At 37.9% G+C, this 20,352-nt stretch overlaps 1 protein-coding gene across 2 annotated transcripts in view; it reads left to right on the top strand.

Moving 5' to 3' along the window:
• The first annotated feature begins 484 nt into the window (after positions 1-484).
• The window catches only part of znf385b (zinc finger protein 385B), a 58,373-nt gene continuing 38,505 nt past the window's right edge, over positions 485-20,352 (top strand). The window contains exon 1 of one of the 2 annotated variants that reach the window (XM_047814919.1): positions 485-632. In XM_047814919.1, the coding sequence (XP_047670875.1) occupies positions 522-632 (111 nt within the window). In that variant the 5' untranslated portion in view covers positions 485-521. The remainder of the gene's footprint in view (positions 633-20,352) is intronic. The other variant, XM_027162539.2, reaches the window with a different exon arrangement.

The following is a 20,352-nucleotide window of genomic DNA, read 5'->3' as shown; positions in this document are numbered from 1 at the left end:
TAAGAACCGCAACAGCAATCAAAAGAGCGGCAGCAACACAAGCAAGAAGAAGAAGAAGAAAAAACAAAAGAACGAGAAAATTGAGGAAAGAAGAACAGGAATAATAAGAAGCTATTGTGACTTATGATGGGTTGGGACTCTGTAGACAAAGTAACTGTAGATTATATAGCAGATAAAATCTTAAGCTTAAGGCTCTGGGTTGTTGATCAGAGGATTGGGGTTCAAGCCTCAAGCTGCCACTGTTGGGCCCTTGAGCAAGGCCCTTAACCCTCATTGCTTCAGTGGGGCTGTATCATGGCTGTCCTTGTGCTCTGACCCAAACCTCCTCAGTTTGAATGAATTTCACTAGATGTGACAACATAAAGGCTTCTGTTTTATTCAATACACAACTCCTTGACACACTCTCTCTCTCTCTCTCTCTCTCTCTCTCTCTCTCTCTCTCTCTCTCTCTCTTTACCTGTCATTTCAATCGAGTATATTTTTAATAAATGTACAAATAAAAATCCCTCCTTGTCTTTCAGATGGATCCCGTCCAGAAAGCCGTTATCAATCACACGTTTGGGGTCTCCATCCCTCCGAAGAAGAAGCAAGTGATCACGTGCAACATCTGCCAGCTCCGCTTTAACTCGGACGTGAGTGCTTAGTTCAGACTCTCGTTACATTACAAAGACTGTACCGTACTGTACGGGTGTCCATGTGGAAACGTGAGAGTTTCATGCCATCGAGGTGTGTGTGTGTGTGTGTGTGGGTGTGTGGGTGTGTGTGTCGGGTTTGTTGTGCATCTGTCTTCTGTCGGCGTGTCACATTTCATTAAGATCACCGAGATATCACGGTCCTGATCCTTTAGTGTCATGGTAGTGCACTTCAGCTCGTCAGCTCAATAACATAAGCGTGTGTGTGTTTGAGTAGTCATCGTGGTGTGTTATGTAAGGCATAAAACAACAGTTATACAGGACAATAATCAAGGCAAGTCACGGCAGCGTGACCACACGGGACTGTCGCCACCCTGAAGTCAATTATCTTCAATTGCTAATAATTATGCTAAGCTAAAGAGTCATAATTGTTTCTTATTCATTTGTAGTTATGATGTGGAATATCCTCAAAATAAGTTACTTTTCACTTACACGATGTTTGCGGCAGCAAATAACGTCTTTAGGATTGCTACTTGCTCCAAACCATTGGGAAACGTTGTTACTATGACAACCGGTATTTGGAACACCTACATATATATGGCTTCGCAATACAAGCGCCCGGAGACTCATCGTACGTGTGAACAGAGCTTTATATCAGAAGTGTGCGGCATGTTGAACCGTACTATATAGAAAGTGTGTTTGAATAGTGTGTTTGTTTTTTACTCTGATTGCTTTATACCACCCGCTTTACAATGTTTCATGTATTTCCTTTCCTGTTCTAACATCATCATCAAACACTTTAGAGCGTGTGTGTTAGAGCAGGAGAAACATTCCCGGCGCGTGGTGATAAGGAAATAAAAGAGCAACCGCAATTTATTTATTTATTTATTTATTTATTTTTTAAATCTCAGAGTCAAATTTAGAGGTATGGAGGCAAAACAAAGCTGGACAGCATGCTACTGAAATATTAGACTTGTTAGAGAGTGAATAAGGAGATTAAGGACACGCTGAGCTGTATTCCAACATTGCAATGTAACTAAAAATACCAGCTTGGCTCCCACTTTAACTGCAGCTACACACACTCGAGTCTAACGAGTCTCACTTCCTCTTCTACTGATTTTCTGCCTGGAAAATCCTCAGCGAAGGCAAACAGCCTCTTCATCATCAAACGATATTACTGACGATGATAAATCTGATCTAGACCTTAAGTGCCAAGGCTGGTAAGAGTGTTGTTATGGTTACCGTGTGTACATCACATTTCCACCGTAATACATAGTGTACACCGTAATGTATAGTGTAGTCATTCCTTTAATTTCTGCTCGATAACAAACTCCCTAATTCATATCACATCATGTTTTATATTTTTATGACCATAATGGAAAAGCAACTCCAGATAAGAATGTCTAAGGCGCAGGTTTTTTGTGATGAAAATCCCTGAATCGACGACGCACACATCTCGAATGAGTTGATTATTTTTGTAATCGCACTGAAGTCTCAGCTGTAAAATTTAGGAGCTCTTTTGAATACGTTATTATTTCTATAGATTATTATACAGTACATTTGTCAGGGACTCACATAATCTAATCAGATTATAAACAGATTTTAACAAAGTTTTACAAAGAAACTCCTTTTTTTTACAAAGGAGTCTCAGGTTGACTGGTTTTTGGGCCTTTTTACACCTGGTCACTTCATGTGTGTTCTCTGATCCGATAGCTATCTGATTTGTTAAAACTGTTCCATTTACATCAGGCCACATAAATGCGTCTCGGCAAATCGGCTATCGATCCGATCTTTCTACTCCCGCCCAAAATGCAAATATATTTTACCTCATTTCCGGGGTAATTGAAATGGAACAAGCTTCGGTGCATATACCTAAATATACTTTTGTTTCTATATGTTTTACAAAGCTTTTGTTGGATGCTTTCATCGCTCCAAAGAGCAATAAGTGCTTGCGTGTCGTCCATGTTATTTGTTTCTGGCGCGATGCATGACTCGCGAGTCACCTGCGAGTGACGTACTTCCGTTTGGGAGGAGTATAGCGCTGACGTATGTGGCTTGAACAACCACATTCATTTACACCTGTCCAGTTTCATCTGAAACGCGTCCCAGACCACCTCCTGAAGGGGTTTGTACCATCGGATTTATATCCGTCTCGAAACCGTTTCGGAGGGCATTTAGACCTTATCTTTTTACCATCGGATAGCTATCTGATCACAGAAAACACAGGAAGTGACCAGGTGTAAAAAGCCCCTTTGAGAAAGAGAGAAATTTTTAAAATGAAAATTTTAACACTGAAAATAAATGAAACAATTATTCTCACCATTAATTATCAAACACAGTCCATCATTACAACCTCGTTCAGTTTAAAATGTATAAATTGCATTCAGTAATTTATAATGATTAAAATCAGCAATAATATTTTTGACCTATTCTTAAAAACTGATACAAATTTGTTTTGTGGATTTTTTTGGGGGGGTGGAAGATTTTGGATTTTTTTGTTTTTTGTGATTCAGCAAACTTGCTTTTGCTTATTTTTTCCCCCACAAAATTAGCAAATTTCCGTGCTTTTTTTGGTGGAATACTATGGAATGGTGGAATACTGTCAGAATTGACAGCACAAGAGTATTCTTTTAAACTCCTTCCAGTGAAGGCCTATATGTAATGAGTTACTAGGAGAGCTGCACACATGTTTGCGTAATGTGATGTCACAAAACCTGTCTCCTTAAATTGCAAGCTCCTCAAAACATTACATAATTTGCTTGGTTTTGCATTCATATTCAAATGTGTTTGTATTTATCACCAATGAACAAGTCTGAGGTGACTGAGGTGACTGTGGTGAGGAAAAACTCCTTGAGAGGAACCAGACTCAAAAGTGAACCTCATCCTCATTTAGGTGACACTGGAGGGTGTGATTATAAACTATTATAAACACCAGAGAGTCTTATTATGAATAATGTCCTTTCTACAGTCAGGTACAGTCTGACAATTGTGTATTGATTAGGAGGTTGTTGTCCACATGGAGTTCGCATGAGTCCAACTGGAGCTGGTTCATGTTTAGATGCATCAGGATCCTCACAGGGTTTGTCTCATCTCAATGGGGTTTCAGAATCTTCATGGCACGTCTAGTCAAGTTTGTTTTGGTCAAAAAAAGAAACAAATAAAAATGAACACAAAAAAGACAAAAATTCTAAAGAGTGAATGTCTAAAGAGAGATGTGTGATTGTTTATTCCAGCTACAGCGAGAACAGGAACTCACTTTTCTCTCAGATGTTACACAACATTAAATCTTAACTACAAACCGTTAAAATGAACATGTCTTTCATTAGTAAATTAAACATCAGCGTTGTTGGCAAATCTCTGTGGTATAGAAGCAGAGTAACAGAGGATGCGGTTAGACAAAAAAATACCATGCGGTTATATGAAAATAATCCACTTAAGGGTGGTAGTTGTCAACACTAACACTTAAATTTTACCTTTAGGATCCGATGAAGCGTGTTCAAAAGGAATAACATCATAAACTCCTCATTAGGGAGGATTTAAGGAATCCCTGGATGATCCTGATCCTTAATTATGTGGGGTGGAGGTGCATGTATTGCACTTTGTATACTTTTCTAGATCAATACCTCTGGTTCTACTTTTGGCTATTTCACCATTTTTATAGTTCTCTCTCTCTCTCTCTCTCTCTCTCTCTCTCTCTCTCTCTCTCTCTCTCTCTCTCTCTCTCTCTCTCTCTCTCTCTCTCTCTCTCTCTCTCTCTCTCTCTCTCTCTCTTCGTCCAGAGAGTTGTTTTGCCAGTCGTGTCGATTTTGTTCTGTTAAATTATTCCACTGTTGTGTTCAGCCATTAGAGAATCCGACTATTTTACAGCATTTTATAGCTTCGGTGGCCTTCATAAATGTCACTCATCGTGTTTATATTGGCCGTTTAATAAATAATAGAAGGCAGCGAAGAGATTCTATGCCCCAGGTGAACGCTTGCTTATTTATCTTTATGATTTTACTACCCATGCTTGTGAATGCTGTAAATATGCAGCATTATCTCAGCTCCAAAACTCACTTGCAGGTGTCAGATCTCCATAATTTGGTGAAGTACTGCATTTATTGTGTATTAACTCACCTGTAGTGTAATTGGAGGTAATAATAGGCTCACAGATGGGCCTTCATTATTATTTCATAGCCTTCACTCACTCAATCCAATGTGTTTATCTGTGCTGTGAAGGCTAAATAAATCAGAGCAGAGACAGATCCACGAGGTTACTGTGTCTAGGTGTTATAATGTACCCGTATAGCTTTAAAAAAATGATAAAGAATATAGGAATATATATATAAATATATATTATATAGTCTGTGTTTGTGTGTGTGCAGAATATAAAGTATTGGTGGTTTTCTGTTTCAATGTACAAGGTAGGTACATACTGTATGTGGTTGACATCAAGTCAAACATACCAATGAATTAATGAAAGTTTACTTGTTCTATTGTTCCTACTCTTTAAATCTAATTAATCTCTGGATAATATGAACTATAACTGCAAAAGTCTGAGACTTGAATTAAAATAAACCAAAACCAAAAGGAGATAGATAAGTAAAAAAAAAGTATAAACTATATAAAAAACTACATAAAATATGAAAATATAAGTGGAGAAATAATGTATATACATATGCATAAATATACATATACATAAATGTGTATGGTTTTTTAAAGATCGTCCTTAAAGTGTCCAGGTGCAGTATGGTGTGTAAATAGTGTATATAGTGTTTAAAGTGGCACTGTGCTGTGCAAGTCCAGAGTTAAAGTACAGTATAATTATATACATTAGTTTATCTCACAGATGCACGCAGAATACGCCAATACACTAGTTTAGCACAGAAATAAATACAAAACGTGCTCCACTATTTTACCTCACACACCAGCACTCTCTTATACACTACTGCAAAGCTTTCTGTGTTAATCGTAGTGTCTTATGAACGTATTTACATGACTTACAGTAGGGAATTATGAATGGTGTGTGTGTGTGTGTGTGTGTGTGTGTGTGTGTGTGTGTGTGTGTGTGTGTGTGTGTGTGTGTGTGTGTGAGGTGAGATAAATTTTGTTCGTCTGCCAAATGTAAATGTTGTGTAAATGTTTGAAGTTTGTGTGTACATTGGGTTGTTTTAAGTTTGGTTGATTTGAAGTACAACACATCAGTTAATTAATTTTTTTTTTCTCCATTAAACGGATGTCTGTACTTTTTATGGCTTTTTATGAACATGGAGGATTATGATCATTTCATTAAATGAGCTAAAGGCTAGGAATGTAAAAAAAAACTAACAAAAAAACAACCCATGAATACCTAAGTTGGAAACAGATGGTTGGAATTAACTGATGGTCCAATTTTTAATCGTATTTATTTAAATGCCGCTAGCTCCACCTAACATATGATAGAACTGAAACAAATCCAATGATCCTTATTGAACCATAGTACATTTGTATCAAATTTACTGCTAAATAATAAAAGAAAAGTCATTTTTTACTGTAAAATATGTAAAGAATGACAAAAATGGCATGTGCCACTTCACTTGAAAGACCAATACAAACAATTTTAAATCATGTCTTTTATTTTGCTTTTTTTTTCCTGAAAGAAACGTTTGCACAATGTGCTGAGATGTTTTTTATCCCTCTTCTTTTTATTTTATATATGTGTAGATACATGTATTTATTTATTTATTTATTTATTTATTTATTTATTTATTTTTCAGTGAAAGGAATCTGGTGATCTGCAAAGACAGGAGCAGCTTATATTGATGTTAGAAAGTTGAATTGGAGTTGAAATTGTGCAGATAGCAGTGCCTTTTTTTTTTAACCCCCAAAGTGAAATATTTTCCATGTTCTTCAGGTCCATAGAGTACACTGGCTCCTTCTTGGCAAGTCAAAGATACTAAGATTCCTGCCAGAAACGAGCCACATGTGCTTGAATTACTGAACATAAAAAAGCTAGTCTGTTCTGCCATTTGGATATGAATATGTTCAATCTGTTTACTATGTATTAATTCGGACAATAGTAGTCCCGTGCACTGTGTGGCTAATCAAAAGCACTCGATTTTTGTGCTTAGATTTAGACATAAGATTTTAGATGTTTGTTTTTGTGATGGTTTCCTATATGTTCTACAGCTAACTTTGTGTGGATGCAGTGGAACCATGGCAACAGGCAGTCAACTAAAGCTTTCTAGTCACCAGCATAGAGCTGAGATCTGAGTGATACAATCCAATTCCTTCTATCTATCCTATTCTTAATAAAGAGCCCTAAAGGAAACCTGTCCTCTTCTAGGAGACACAGGATTATAAATCATTATTATATACAGGTGTAGAAGAGCGAAGTAGAACAGTACCAAGTCCCTGAAAAGATTCAGTATGAGCAGATTGTGAATAAGAGACCTGAGAAGAAACTAGACTCTGTATGATTACAGCAGCATTCTTACAGTATTCAGGTGAGATTATCCACACGAGGCACAAGATTGCTGCTGGCATGAACACAGGGTTATAAAACAAACATGGCAGAGGAAATCCAGGGAATAACTGTATCCCTACCTTGCTTTTATAAAACACTCAAGTCACAAAGCAATCCAAACAAATCCCATTTAAACTCTAGCAGTTTCACAAACTGAATAATTGAATCCTTGTACTGAAGCGGCAGTGTTATAAAAATTTATCCTCATTAAAATTATGGCACGTTGGAAACCGGTGCCAAAATCCGAGTTGCTGGTTTGCGTGATCATCCTACTGCACGGCCAAGGTGTTTCTAGTTGAATTTTCAGAAGAGACCTGTGTCCACAGAGTTATGTTGCTTTTGTTGTCATTGTGTGGCTTTCTGTGGGTAAAAAGCAGAGTAATTACTTACTGTACAGACATCATGTTGGCTTTGATTGAGAACCATTTATTTTATGATGAATTGTGCTGGGTGGCAATGTGCCCAGCCTGATGGGGGAATCCTGCAGCGAACTGTAATGGAGGAGCGGGAAGCAGACGGGAAATGTTATTCTGGCGTCTGTTTTGTTCTCATTTTGCATCTTTTTAATCCACATTGTGAAATACAGCCAGATACTCGGAACAGTTCTGCATGTGTGAGGAAATCAAGAACAACTCCATTGTTCCTACTCATTAAACTTAATTAATCGATTGTTATCGACGTTGGAACTGGATTTTCCCCAGCACTCACTTTGAATTGCAACAAGTCTAAGACTACAGGCACTGCAGAGATTGTTGGTTGAAGCTAACAACGCACAAAAAGCTCATGGATATAGCTCAGAAATAGACACAAGTACCTCACAAATGTACAGTATACAAACTGCTCTTTCATATACTCTGCCTTGCACACACCTTTTTCAAGACACTAGTTTTTCTTAACATATATATACACAAAACACTCTGAAATACAATGCTTTACCTCAGATATATACAAAAAACTATCTAATATGTTAGTTTCTCACATTTACACGCACTTTGATACACTAGCTTACCTCAGACATGCACACAAAACATTCGCCAATACACTATTTTACCTCACAAACCAGCACTCTACCCACTGCCCAGCTTTCTGTGTATTGTAATTTTTTTTAATACATTTAAATATGAGTTAAAATAATTAATGTGAATGTTTTGTGTGTCTGTGAGGTAACCAAATGTATTGTATTGTATTGTGTGTATGTCTGAGGTAAACTAATGTATTGGACTGTTTTGTGTGATTGAGGTACAGTATACTAGTGCATCGGGTGTATTATAAAGTGGCTTGTGTGTATGTCTGAGGTTAACTATTATATTGGAAATTATATTGGTGATTTCTGTTTATATTTGAGGTAAACTGATGTATTGGATTGTTGTGTATTATGTTGGAGGTAAACTAAAGATTTAGAGAGTAAATTTTGTGCATGTCTGAGGAAAACTGTGTTGTATTGCTGTGTTTTTTTGTGGATATGTGTAAAGTAATTTTTTGTGTATGTGTACTGGCTAGTGAATTGTGTTTGTTTGGGAAAACTAGTGTATTGGAGAGTGTTGCGTGTCCTTTTTTTAAAGTTAAACTAGTCTATTAGATCGCATTAAAAGTGTGTATTAGTTTTTTGTGTGTATGTCTGTGGTACATGAGATTGCTGGCTAGTGTTGTGTGGGATTGCCTGAGGTAAACTATTGAAGAGAACTTTGTGTACTTGTCTCAGAGGTAAACTAGTGTATTGAAGTTTTTTTGTGTGTATGTCTGAGGTAAATAGTTTGGAAATGGTTTAATTGCATATCTAAGGCAAAGTAGAGTGTTGTATGTGAGGTGAAGTTTGTATATCACCCTGTGCAGAAGCACCTGAATTCTTTTTTTTTTTTCTCTTTGCTTTGGTCTCTGTTTAATAACAAATACAGGACATAGATCCGCAACCTGGTTAACCCAAAACAGATATGGCTCCATACAGCTTCTAAGATGATTTGAAGCAACATCTGCAGGATCCCCGTTGGTCGAGGGCAGGAATCAAAGGGTGCGGTACGGAACGAAGAGGTCTTCGATGCTAATTCTGAATGTACTTGTTCACAAGCTGTGATCTCTCTTTCTCTTTCTCTTTCTCTCCCTCTCTCTTGGACCTGTGGGATATTATCATCCTCCTGTTATGAGAGGATGCAATGCTCTAGTTAGCATCTCAGAACAGATCAGGCTGTTCTCTTTACTCTGGAACACTCTATTTTAGTTTGAGTACACTCGTAGCCAGTGCGCTGTAATGCGAACATTCTCTAGTGTATTAGCATATAAGCACAAAAGTCTAAACATGGCCAGAAAAGGCCAATTACCAAAGACAATTGCCAAAGTATTAGTAGTGCTTAAAAGTGTATACTTTTAGGCAAACTGCATGTGTAAACAATGATAAAGAATCCTTGTGTCAAACTGTCGAATTTTCACTATCCCAAACAGGCTTGTCTTTGTGATTTCTGATGCTGTTTTGATTCTAAGTTACTTTCACAAAGATATATTCACAACATGGTATTACTGAGATGAAATAAATCCTGACAAGAACATGATTATTTAAACATAGCCTTTATATCAGCTAGCTGAAAGCTTCCATTGTTTGTTAGCTACAAGGACAAAACTAAGAAGCCATCTCCAGACCCTAAACATGTCTTGGTTCAACAATGGTGTTTGAGAAAAAATGTATTATAAGATTCTTTCTCTAAAACCATTGCAGACTGAATGCAGTTGATGTCACTGTCGATTTTTTTTCCCACCTTAAACTACAGTCAATGTATGTGGCTTGCAATCTTGTTGGCTGGTGGATAGTGAATCTAAACAAGTGTTCTCTCCTTTGTTATTAGCCCCATGTGACAATGAGGAAGTACAGGTATCAGGTACACTCGGTTTCAGTTTAAATTTATCTTTCTCACAAGCTGTGACGCTGCATTTTTGTTTGACACATGAAAAATCATTTTGCTCACCTAGCACTTCTTAGCATGTCGCCTCAGGAAAGAGACAGAAGCACAGTGGAAAGGGAACCATTATAGCATTTTAAGCTGATTTTAATGAAGCATCAAGTTTTTTATTCATCACATGGCTGGTTTGCATCAGGCTCCTGGCTCAGCCATGAATATTAGCTCATGCTCTCAAAAACTCAGTCTCTGGCTTCATTAAAGCCGCAACACTTTTCTTCTGTTTCTGTGAGAGGTGAAAATGTCACTGTGATGAAATCTAATCCTATTCTTTAGCACTTGTTGACCCTACACCATGTCATCCTATCCTTATAGCCTGAGGTGTGAAAGGGAGAAAACAGGAGGCAACTGGAGGTCTTTGCTAACATCATTCTTGAAAACCTCCTGTAATGAAGTTGCATGGTTTCTGTCAGAGTCCTTTACTCTGATAATAGGATAGCAGGAGGGCAGCTGGGAGATGAAGACTTAAGAGGTCTTGCATTGCAAAAGGAAAGACGATATCCAACACACACTATCTGATGATGTGAATCTTTGTATTAGCCTGGAAACATCTGTAAAACGAGTTTCCATGGTTTCCTAATTCTCTGCCTAGAGAAAGGTGATAAGAGTCGGTTGAGAAACTGAATCTTGAACCTTTAAGTAAGCTTTATAAGCCTTTCAGCCTCACAGGTTGCTGTTACTGACAAGCTAACAAATCCATACAACTCATTCTTGGTATCCAGGGATCAGGTTTGGTTGCTAAGCAAACAATTACATATTCTAGTATATCATCGTCATAGTATATATATATATATATATATATATATATATATATATATATATATATATATATATATATATATATATATATAACATAGAAATTTATGACTAGATTAGATTTATAATGACTAGCCATCCAGGAATCTGTTCTTATGGATAATGTCATGACGCGGGGCAGGAAGCAGACCCAAACGCAAGATAGCAAAACAAAACAGGGTTTAATAACAAAGGGAACACGAAACAAGACATGAGAGTGATATGCTCATATTTCCATATGAGCATCAGAGGACCTGGCTGCAGCATTCTGGCTCATTTGAAGGTGCACTATACTGTACAGTGTATGAATGATTTGCTCTGCACTAATCTAGGTGTGACAAAATGCTGCTAGGAAAGATTAACATACACACAGAAACATATTCACGATTAAAGTCACCAGATATCTGGAAACCTAGAACCTAGAAGAAACCCACATAGACAAAGAGAAAATTCACATAGACAGTAACCTGAGCTCAGGAACGTACTGATGTGAAAGAAATATATAAATGCTGCTTAAACACCATGTTTTTGTTCAATGTGACCTTATTTTAATAGTTACTATGTGTAAGATTAAGGTCTTTCTTTCATCTATTTTGACAGCCATGTCATCCTACTATCGCATTACTATCACGCAGTGACTTGACAGCATTAGGGTTTAGATTTTCTCCATTACTTTATTCACATTGAATCATTTAGCGAGCTTTCATGAATGGGGCAGAGTCATTTTCTTTATGATAGAAAAGGAATCTCATAATACTAAGTGGAGCAGAGCATTATTACATACTCACTGGTCACAAAAGGTACATGACATACAGAAATTACAATAATAATAATAATAATAATAATAATAATAATAATAATAAAAATGGGGGCATGGTGGCTTAGTGGTTAGCACGCCTCACACCTCCAGGGTCAGGGGTTCGATTCCCGCCTCCGCCTTGTGTGTGTGGAGTTTGCATGTTCTCCCTGTGCCCCGGGGGTTTCCTTCGGGTACTCCGGTTTCCTCCCCCGGTCCAAAGACATGCATGGTAGGTTGATTGGCATCTCTGGAAAATTGTCCGTAGTGTGTGAGTGTGTGAGTGAATGAGTGTGTGTGCCCTGTGATGGGTTGGCACTCCGTCCAGGGTGTATCCCCGATGCCCGATGATGCCTGAGGTAGGCACAGGCTCCCCGTGACCCGAGAAGTTCGGATAAACAGTAGAAAATGAATGAATGAATGAATAATAATAATAATATATTTATCATTTCCAGAATTTATTATCTTTTTCTTCTTTGGTACAGATATCTTGAATTATATTTCTCTAGCATTTCCATTTATTGTTTTCCTTTTAATTTGCACCTCAAGAGTTAATTGAGCACCTAACAACTTTGAATAAAATGGCCCAAAATTATTTACATGATGTTTGGCTCAGTTCCTGCATTCGCATTAGTTTACTGTTTTCTCACTGTGATTAGATGTAATTTCTCACATGAAATGATTTATTTGATTTACCTTGCTCAAATAAAGCTCTCGGATTGTTTGACTGGGTCTGGAGTTGCAACTAATGATGCGACTTTCATCTCTTTTCAGTGAGTCAGATAATTTGAATCATTAATATAAATGACTCTTTTAGCTCCCAAAAGGCTTGTTGAGGTATTTTTTTTCTAATCCCAAAACAGTTTGCATCAATATGACTAATATTTAATCTTATGTGAATGATTATGGCTAAAATTGTATAATGAAAACATCTGATTAACAAAATAACAGCTTTTAAGATTCAATATTCAAGAAATTTAATTCTATTACACAGTACAATGAAATTTGACTGATTCCTCCAGCAACCTCTGAAATAATTTTAACATAAAGGACACCAAATTATAAATGACAAATAGTGCAAGTAAGGACGAAAAATTTTCTTTTGCAAGAAAAAGTGTATATGTGCAATGTAAACACGACGAATACTACCGTATATATCAAATGTAATTGTTGAAGACGTTTAAATCGTTTTGTTGCATTTTATTAAACATTTTCATAAACGTTTGCCTCAATCAGCATTTAGTTTTCTTTCCATAAATCCTAATCAGTGACATCACTCAGGTTCTACAGAGTAAATCTTTACTGTGATGTTCAGTCTGTTCCTGAACCCTCCTGAACTTTACTGCCGTGCTGGAAGAATTATGCTAAGCCGAACATGAGACGTTTGTTTTGTAACAACTTTTACGACTGCTGTGTAATGACCCGAAACCAGTTTCCATCAGCACTCGTTCAGTCCTTCATTATAGATTTTCTTCTCCTTTTTGATTGATAGTCTCACTGTTCAGATCGATGGATGTAAAAGCTCAGTTGCGGTCAGTGCTCTTGTCCATTAAGCAGTCAGGCCGAGTTTAGCCTTGTTTTCCACATTCGACGCCATGCCGGCTGTGTGGAAGAAGTTTTCCTGTCCAAACCCGCAACATTGTTTACTTACAGTAATAGGGCTTTTAACAACCTGGGTTTAAGATATGACTCATATTAAGATTAATATGTGCAGCAGTATTTTATGATCGCTCCATAAAATGCACACGTTCTTATTTTCTCCTCTAGCTTGTGGTTTTCTGATCTTCCAAACTTAACCAACAAGCTCATAAAGTCATAAAGGTTTTTTTTCTTTCTTTCTCTCTTTCTCCTGAGTTTGATACTGATTTTATTTCATATTTTAGTCCCACCACATTTTGGCTCTGTGTGTCTTGTTGTAAATTTTAAATTCCCCCAGATGTAGCCTGAACGAGCTCATTAAACGTGTATTGGGAGAGATAAATAAATAAATAATGGGATTTCAGCCCACCCTGGCTAAAGGTGTCTGTGAGGCGAGAGATTGTGCGAGGCTGTGGCTTCTTTCCAGTGTTCGCTAAGCAATCATACAGCACCGTGATCTGAAACTCGGCCCTGTATGGTCTATACCCAGCACATCTCATTAAATCTTTAGTGTCTTCTACCAACACGCCGTATTAAAGACATGGTGTGACGCCAAGGCTAGCCGGCATTCCGCGTAACACACTCCAATTAATCCTGTATAGTGCTGTTAGCACGCTGACACTGGTGCACGGAGACTCTATTGAACGACACGGCTCAGTTAAGGCTAACGCTCAAGACCATAACCCCTTCCCAGATCATGGAAAAAGTCAAACTCTTACTTGGAAATCGTCACCTCATTTATAATCCCCGGTTAGAAAGACAGACAGCGAATGTAACTTTAATGAGCAAAGGACAGAAATGATAAGTTAGCACAGAGTAAAAGAAAAAAAAAACCAGAATATTGGCACATTTATGTATGTGTTATTATGAGACTATAAGAAGTCAGATTTTTACTAATTGCTCAATTGACTTTGATGTTTAAGAGCGCTAATGTAGAGTTTAGGAGTAAGTATCAGTAAGTATGCTTACAGCTTATTGTCGATAAGACAGTATGTACTGTGTAAACCTGGCTAGTGTGTGTAAAGTAGGCCGCACACATACTTCTCTGATCGGATCCTGATTCGTCGAGACGCATTTGATTGGAAAAAAGATTTTGCCGCATGTCAAACAAGTGAAAAAAAAAAACGAATTCAATTAGACTGTGGTCTCATATCGCTTGTACAAACGGCCATGATGACCCTGTGCCACTGCTGGCTATGAAATCTTAGATATCTTTAATACGTTTGGGGCATTGACCAGTTAAGTAGTTCCTCACTAGCAGCACACCTTTAAATCACAAATAAATAAAATCTGTCTTGCATTTAGAAATATGTCAACATAAAGATTACTATGACTAGTAAGCAGAGATGGGGGACTCGAGTCATATGACTTGACTCGAGTCAGACTTAAGTCGCAAATTTGAGACTTGAGACTTGCTTGTCAAATATTAAAAAAAGACTCGACTTGAATTCGACTTGACTTGCATGACTTGAGACTTGACTCGGACTTGGGTTAAAAGACTCAGAGATGGGGGACTCGACTTGACTCGAGTCAGACTTAATTTGCAAATTTGAGACCTGAGACTTGCTTGACAAATATTAAAATCATGATTTGAGACTTACTTTTGACTTTCACTCCCACTTCTGCTAGTAAGACTAGTAATTACTATTAAGTAAGAAAGTGGGTAATTAAAAGAATAAAATGGTTTGTTTTTGAATGAGTGTGTGCACTCCGTCCAGAGTGTATCTTGCCTTGATGCCCGATGACACCTGAGATAGGCACAGGCTCCCCGTGACCCGAGGTATTTAGGATAAGCGGGATAAAATGAATGAATGAATGGTTTGTTTTTATGCACTTTCTAAACATGTGAATCAAATCATACAGAACTTTTTCTGTATTTCTGTATTTAAAAAAATAAATAAAAACACACGCTTCAGAGTGGGCAGGAAATCTCAAATCTCTAGCTAAAACAGTTATTGTTGTAGCTCAGTATTTTTCTTCTTAACTCCTTCATCTTTTAATGTTATCATTCGTTTTTATAATGTTTAGTAACAGTGACCACATTTCTCTGCTGAGCTGCTTCAATTCTACTTGAATAAATTTCTTTGCTGAACAAAACCATTTCTGTGTGAGTGTGAGTGTGAGTGTGTGTCTGCATGTGTTTGTGTATGTGTGTGTGTGAGCACGCCTATCTGTCTACTTCTTTCGCCTGGACAAGCATTAGCTAGGGTGCGCATTAGCAAAATTGAAAGGTAACGAGATAAGAGAGGGTCAGGAATGTAGTGCCGTTTCCCCACATTAAGCTTTCCAGCACTTAATTAGCCATAATGAGCTGTGTTTAAATTGGAGCACAGGGGTATTTGAGTGCTCTTGAAGAGCCCTAATCTTTTTGTCTCTGGAGAAGTTTCTAAGGAAAGAGCACAGAAGCCCCGTGGCAGTTCGGATCAAAACAGGGCTTGAGCCGAAACCACAAAGTTATCTATGGTGGACATGTTCAAAGAGCTTTCACTGGTAGCTGCGCTTTGTAGTAAGGCATGAAAAAATATGTTGTTATGGAAAATACATGTTGCTTGCTGGACATGTGAAAGAATTGAATATTACAGCTAGGCTGTCTGTTGGGCTGTTTGGGAACTAGTCTGTGAGTGACAGTGGACTAGTGCAAACATTTCAGCATTAGATTATTGCTCAAGCATCAGTTATTATTAATGATAAATTAGAGAGTGGTTTAGTTGTATTAAAATAGATGCATTTAAAATTCTAGTTTATTTGTCACACAGTCATACACATTTTGGCATGCTGTGAAATACTTTATATGACTCATAAAATAGAATAGAATTACAATAACAATCGAATTTAAGCATACAGGTGGGAAAGAGGAATATATATACAGTAGAAAAATAAAAATATAGAATATATCCTTTTATTTATTTTCATCAACAGTCATGGATGAAAAAGCATAATTATCCCATAATCTTTGGATCTCTCCATAATTTGGAAATATTTTTGAGAAAATATATAATATTTAAAAAAAAAAAAAAAGTTCTTAGAGTTGAGTTAAGCCCGTGCAGGAATAAATAGTCAAGTTGTACACAACAGCATTCAGACAGAAGTTTGTTAAACAATTTGTTTAAAAAAAATAATAAATTATGGACTATTATCTGAGGTATTTATAGAAATGAGATTATAAAATTTATTGATATTATGAATTGTTTATATCTATAATGGCTTCTTTTTAAAAATTTAGTATGCAAAGAGTTTTTTTATTCTTTCTTTTATTCCTCTGTGATTTTAAGACAAAATTAGAAAGTCCATCTAGTTACAGTAAGATGTAAATTTAGCAGTTTGTCCGTTATACCATGAACATTACTGAATTAACCACATACCACCTACTGGACCTCAATTCATTGTATCATTCATTGTAATTTACTGTATGATGGCTGGCCCTTCGCTCCGAACCCAACCTTTTCAGTCGGGATATGCGAAGAAAAGAATTCCACTGTGCTGTAGGGTAAGGGTAAGGGTTAGGGAACGCATATGTTGCGATAATAAAGGCTTCTAGTCCCCAATTTCTCATATTTATTTCTCCAAATGTAAGTTTCTTGCTTCCTGCCTTCTAAGCTTGTACAACTGAAGCGAGTTATTGAGGACCAGAAACCTAGATTTGCACAGTGAGACAGGATCAATACTGATCTTATCAAGAAATGGGTATTTACAGTCCCTGGACTCACTGAAGACACAAAGCATTTAACAAGGTTGTGGATAGAGAGTCAAGAGAACAGTTGGAGAGAGTACTTATCAAGGGTTGTTCCTTCAGAGATGATCGCTGATGATGCTTGTCATGACCTTGTAACAGTTTGGAACTTGACCTGATATAAAGGCAGGACTAAGGATGCAGCAGTGTCCTAGTGGTGTTATGTCCTGGTGCACAGAAGGTGACTACTGTGTATATCAATTCAATTCGAAAAACTTAAAATTAAGTTACTATTTATCTCTAACATGTATCCCTAATGAGTAATTCCCTGATATGATATGGGGAAGAAACTTTGAAAGGAACCAGACTCAGAAGTGAACCTCATCTTCATTTAGATCAGTGGTCCCCAACCTTTTTTCACCGCGGACCGGTGACTGTTTGATAATTTTACCGCGGCCCGCTGGGGGTGGGGGTCCAGTTTATTTCCGTTGTTTTGTTTCAGTTGCCGTCACTGCAGAAAACCCCGCTTCACACAGATAGCATGTCGGAAATGGCAAAATAGGGATTTAAGTGCTGTGGTGGCAATCTCAGGGTATTCCGCCATGACTTTAATCCAGAACACCGGCAGAGTTTCTAACTTTCTATCGACGTCTGTTTCGTGCTCATTTTTGCTCATTTGTGGGTTGAATTTTGAGCAAACACAATATACACGTACACCAAGCACTGTTAAAGATGACAAAGTGCCGGTGAATAGATAGAAAAGCGTGACACACCTTCTATCCACCAAAGCTACAAACGCCACTGCCGCTTGCAGCCGCTCAGCTCCAGACGTCACCTAAACCCGGCCCGATAGCATGATATTTTGCCCATGCGCGGTATTGGTGCGGCTTTAGGTGACGTAGCTCCCGGTTAACCTCTCGTCCATGGAAAGTCGCACAAACCCGAGAGAAATACACCACAATAAATAAAATGGAAATAATTTAATGTTCTTTGGGCGGCCCGGTACCATTTGGTTCACGGACCGGTACCGGTCTGCGGCCCGGGGGTTGGGGACCACTGATTTAGATGACACTGGACAGGAAATAATGTAAATGTAAATAAATGTCCTTTAAAGTTGTGCAACCAAGAGCTCCCGAGGAACTAACAGGTCACCGTATGTTCACCACAGACCCAACACTAATTCCTTCCTGCCGAAGTCTTCAAATGATTGCTGATGAAGACCTGACCATAAAGCTGACTGATGCAACAGTGGTTCAAATAAGGGGTATCAGTCTCTGGGCAGCCCCATCTACAGCAATCCCATTGTTGAGTCGATGGTTGTCCATGCAGATCAAACCCCAGCAGATATCTTCATGTTATTTAGAGAAATGACAACATTGACATATACAGTATATCTAAACTGGAATTTCATGGCTAGAAGGTTAAACAGCTAGCAATGAATACACAAAAAGAATGCATATAGCTTAGTTGGCTGATTCATCTGAGAACCAAGAAGCAAACACACACACACACACACACATGGTTGGTACTTAGTCCTTTAATGAGTCAGTGATGAGGCACTGTGCTTATGGTTGTAGTAAAAGTTTATTGCTCCAAGATGTTACTGATTTCAACGCTGGCCTCTTAAACATTTCTACACTTATTCAAGGTGTACCATGAATCGCACACACGCTTCGTCTTGTTTGTATGATCTTTCATTGTACACCACATGCCCGTGATTTATATTAGACAATCAGGAGGTAGACTGAGTGGAGTCAAACATAATGAGCATTTAAGATGTTAATCAAAGAACAGCACAAAAAAGAGAAAAACATCATTATTTTTTTTCCAACAACACACAAAGGCACACTGTTGTACCACATGCATAATAATAACACATCATGCATGCTGGATTATAGAGGCAGCACACACACTATGGTTCGCTGGTGTTTGAGTCAACAGAGGGCGGGGCTAAAGTTGAATCTGATCAGCAACTCACAAACACTATTATACCTCTAAAGCCACTAGCTTTTTCACTTTTATTTTTTCAAGCTTAGTGTACAGGTTAGCTATAATTTAGCTGTGGTAGCTATATGCAAATAGCTAATTGACTTACATAACTTTGATATTTGAAAGCCATGTTGACATATAAAATCACCAAAACAAACACACCCCTAACCCAGATAGGCCCCACCCCTGTATTGATAGCCACGCCCACACATACATACGTAACCCAGGCAACTAATGGAAAGAAATGTGTCTTTATCATAGCTGAAGTGAAGAACAATACAATTGCAGATAAACAAACAAGCAAAAATTACACACAAGCATAATCATGTAAAGGACAAAGGCATATATTAGTTCTGTGTAACAAAGCAAAACCAACGTTACTCACCTATCGAGAAGGAAAAAAGCACCTCGGCGTCTTAAGTAAAGTCGGCCACATATTCACAGATTGGAGTTTCCTGAGTCAGTAACTCCTGAGCTAAACGCTGTTAAACACGGTTGTAGCTGCGTCTCTACATTACTACGATAGAAAAGAGGTGTTATTTGTGTAGTAACAGCGTTTAGCTCAGGAGTTATTGACTCGGGAAACTCCAATCTGTGAATATGTGTCCAACTTCCTGCTCCTTCAGTTCTCTCCAGCGCTGGAAAGCTGATCCTATATTAACACGTCCTACTTCTTGTCTTATCGTAAGTCTTTCTTCTCTTTCTTTCTTTGTTTTTATCCTCCATGTCAATGTTAAAACCGCTTTCTGCTAATGTCACACGTGCGCACTGAACACTCTCTCCGCCCCTCTTGACAAGACCCACCCCCTTCTGCTCATTGGCTACACGTTTGTTTTGATTTTTGTTTAGATTGTCGTCCCGACTCAGTTTTCTGAAGCATTTCAAACATCGGAGACCCCACCTTTTAATGGTGTGCTGTTAGAGACAAATCAAATCTTGGGTGGCAAAAGTAACTCGGGTCATATGATCCCGTTCTTGTTTATTTCCAAAGTACAGCATGCCCTAAATTTGTTGTTCTTTTTTCCCACAGTAGCTTTGCCTGGCAGTATTACAACAGTCATCTTTTTTAATATATGCAGTTTATTTAAGGGACAAGTGAGATTAGACTATTATTATAACAAGTGTTGAAAACGTGTTTATACATCACACAAGCTGCAACTTTAAAGCAAAGTAGAAAAAAACTTGCAACTCTTTTATGGTTTTCCTTTCTGAGACTTATGTGCACTCCAGGCATGATCACATTAGCATATCAAACGTGTGTGTGTGTGTGTGTGTGTGTGTGTGTGTGTGTGTGTGTGTTAGATAAAGTAAACTGAACAGACTTTATTCATCCTGAAGAAGGCTGCTGGTTGCTGGCCATCTTGTCCAGCAGAGAAGAAAAAACACTCGCATGCATAATGTTC

This window comes from Tachysurus fulvidraco, chromosome 6 (assembly GCF_022655615.1).
Source record: "Tachysurus fulvidraco isolate hzauxx_2018 chromosome 6, HZAU_PFXX_2.0, whole genome shotgun sequence".
NCBI classification, from domain to species: domain Eukaryota; kingdom Metazoa; phylum Chordata; class Actinopteri; order Siluriformes; family Bagridae; genus Tachysurus; species Tachysurus fulvidraco.
This window is presented reverse-complemented; position numbering and strand designations above follow the sequence as displayed.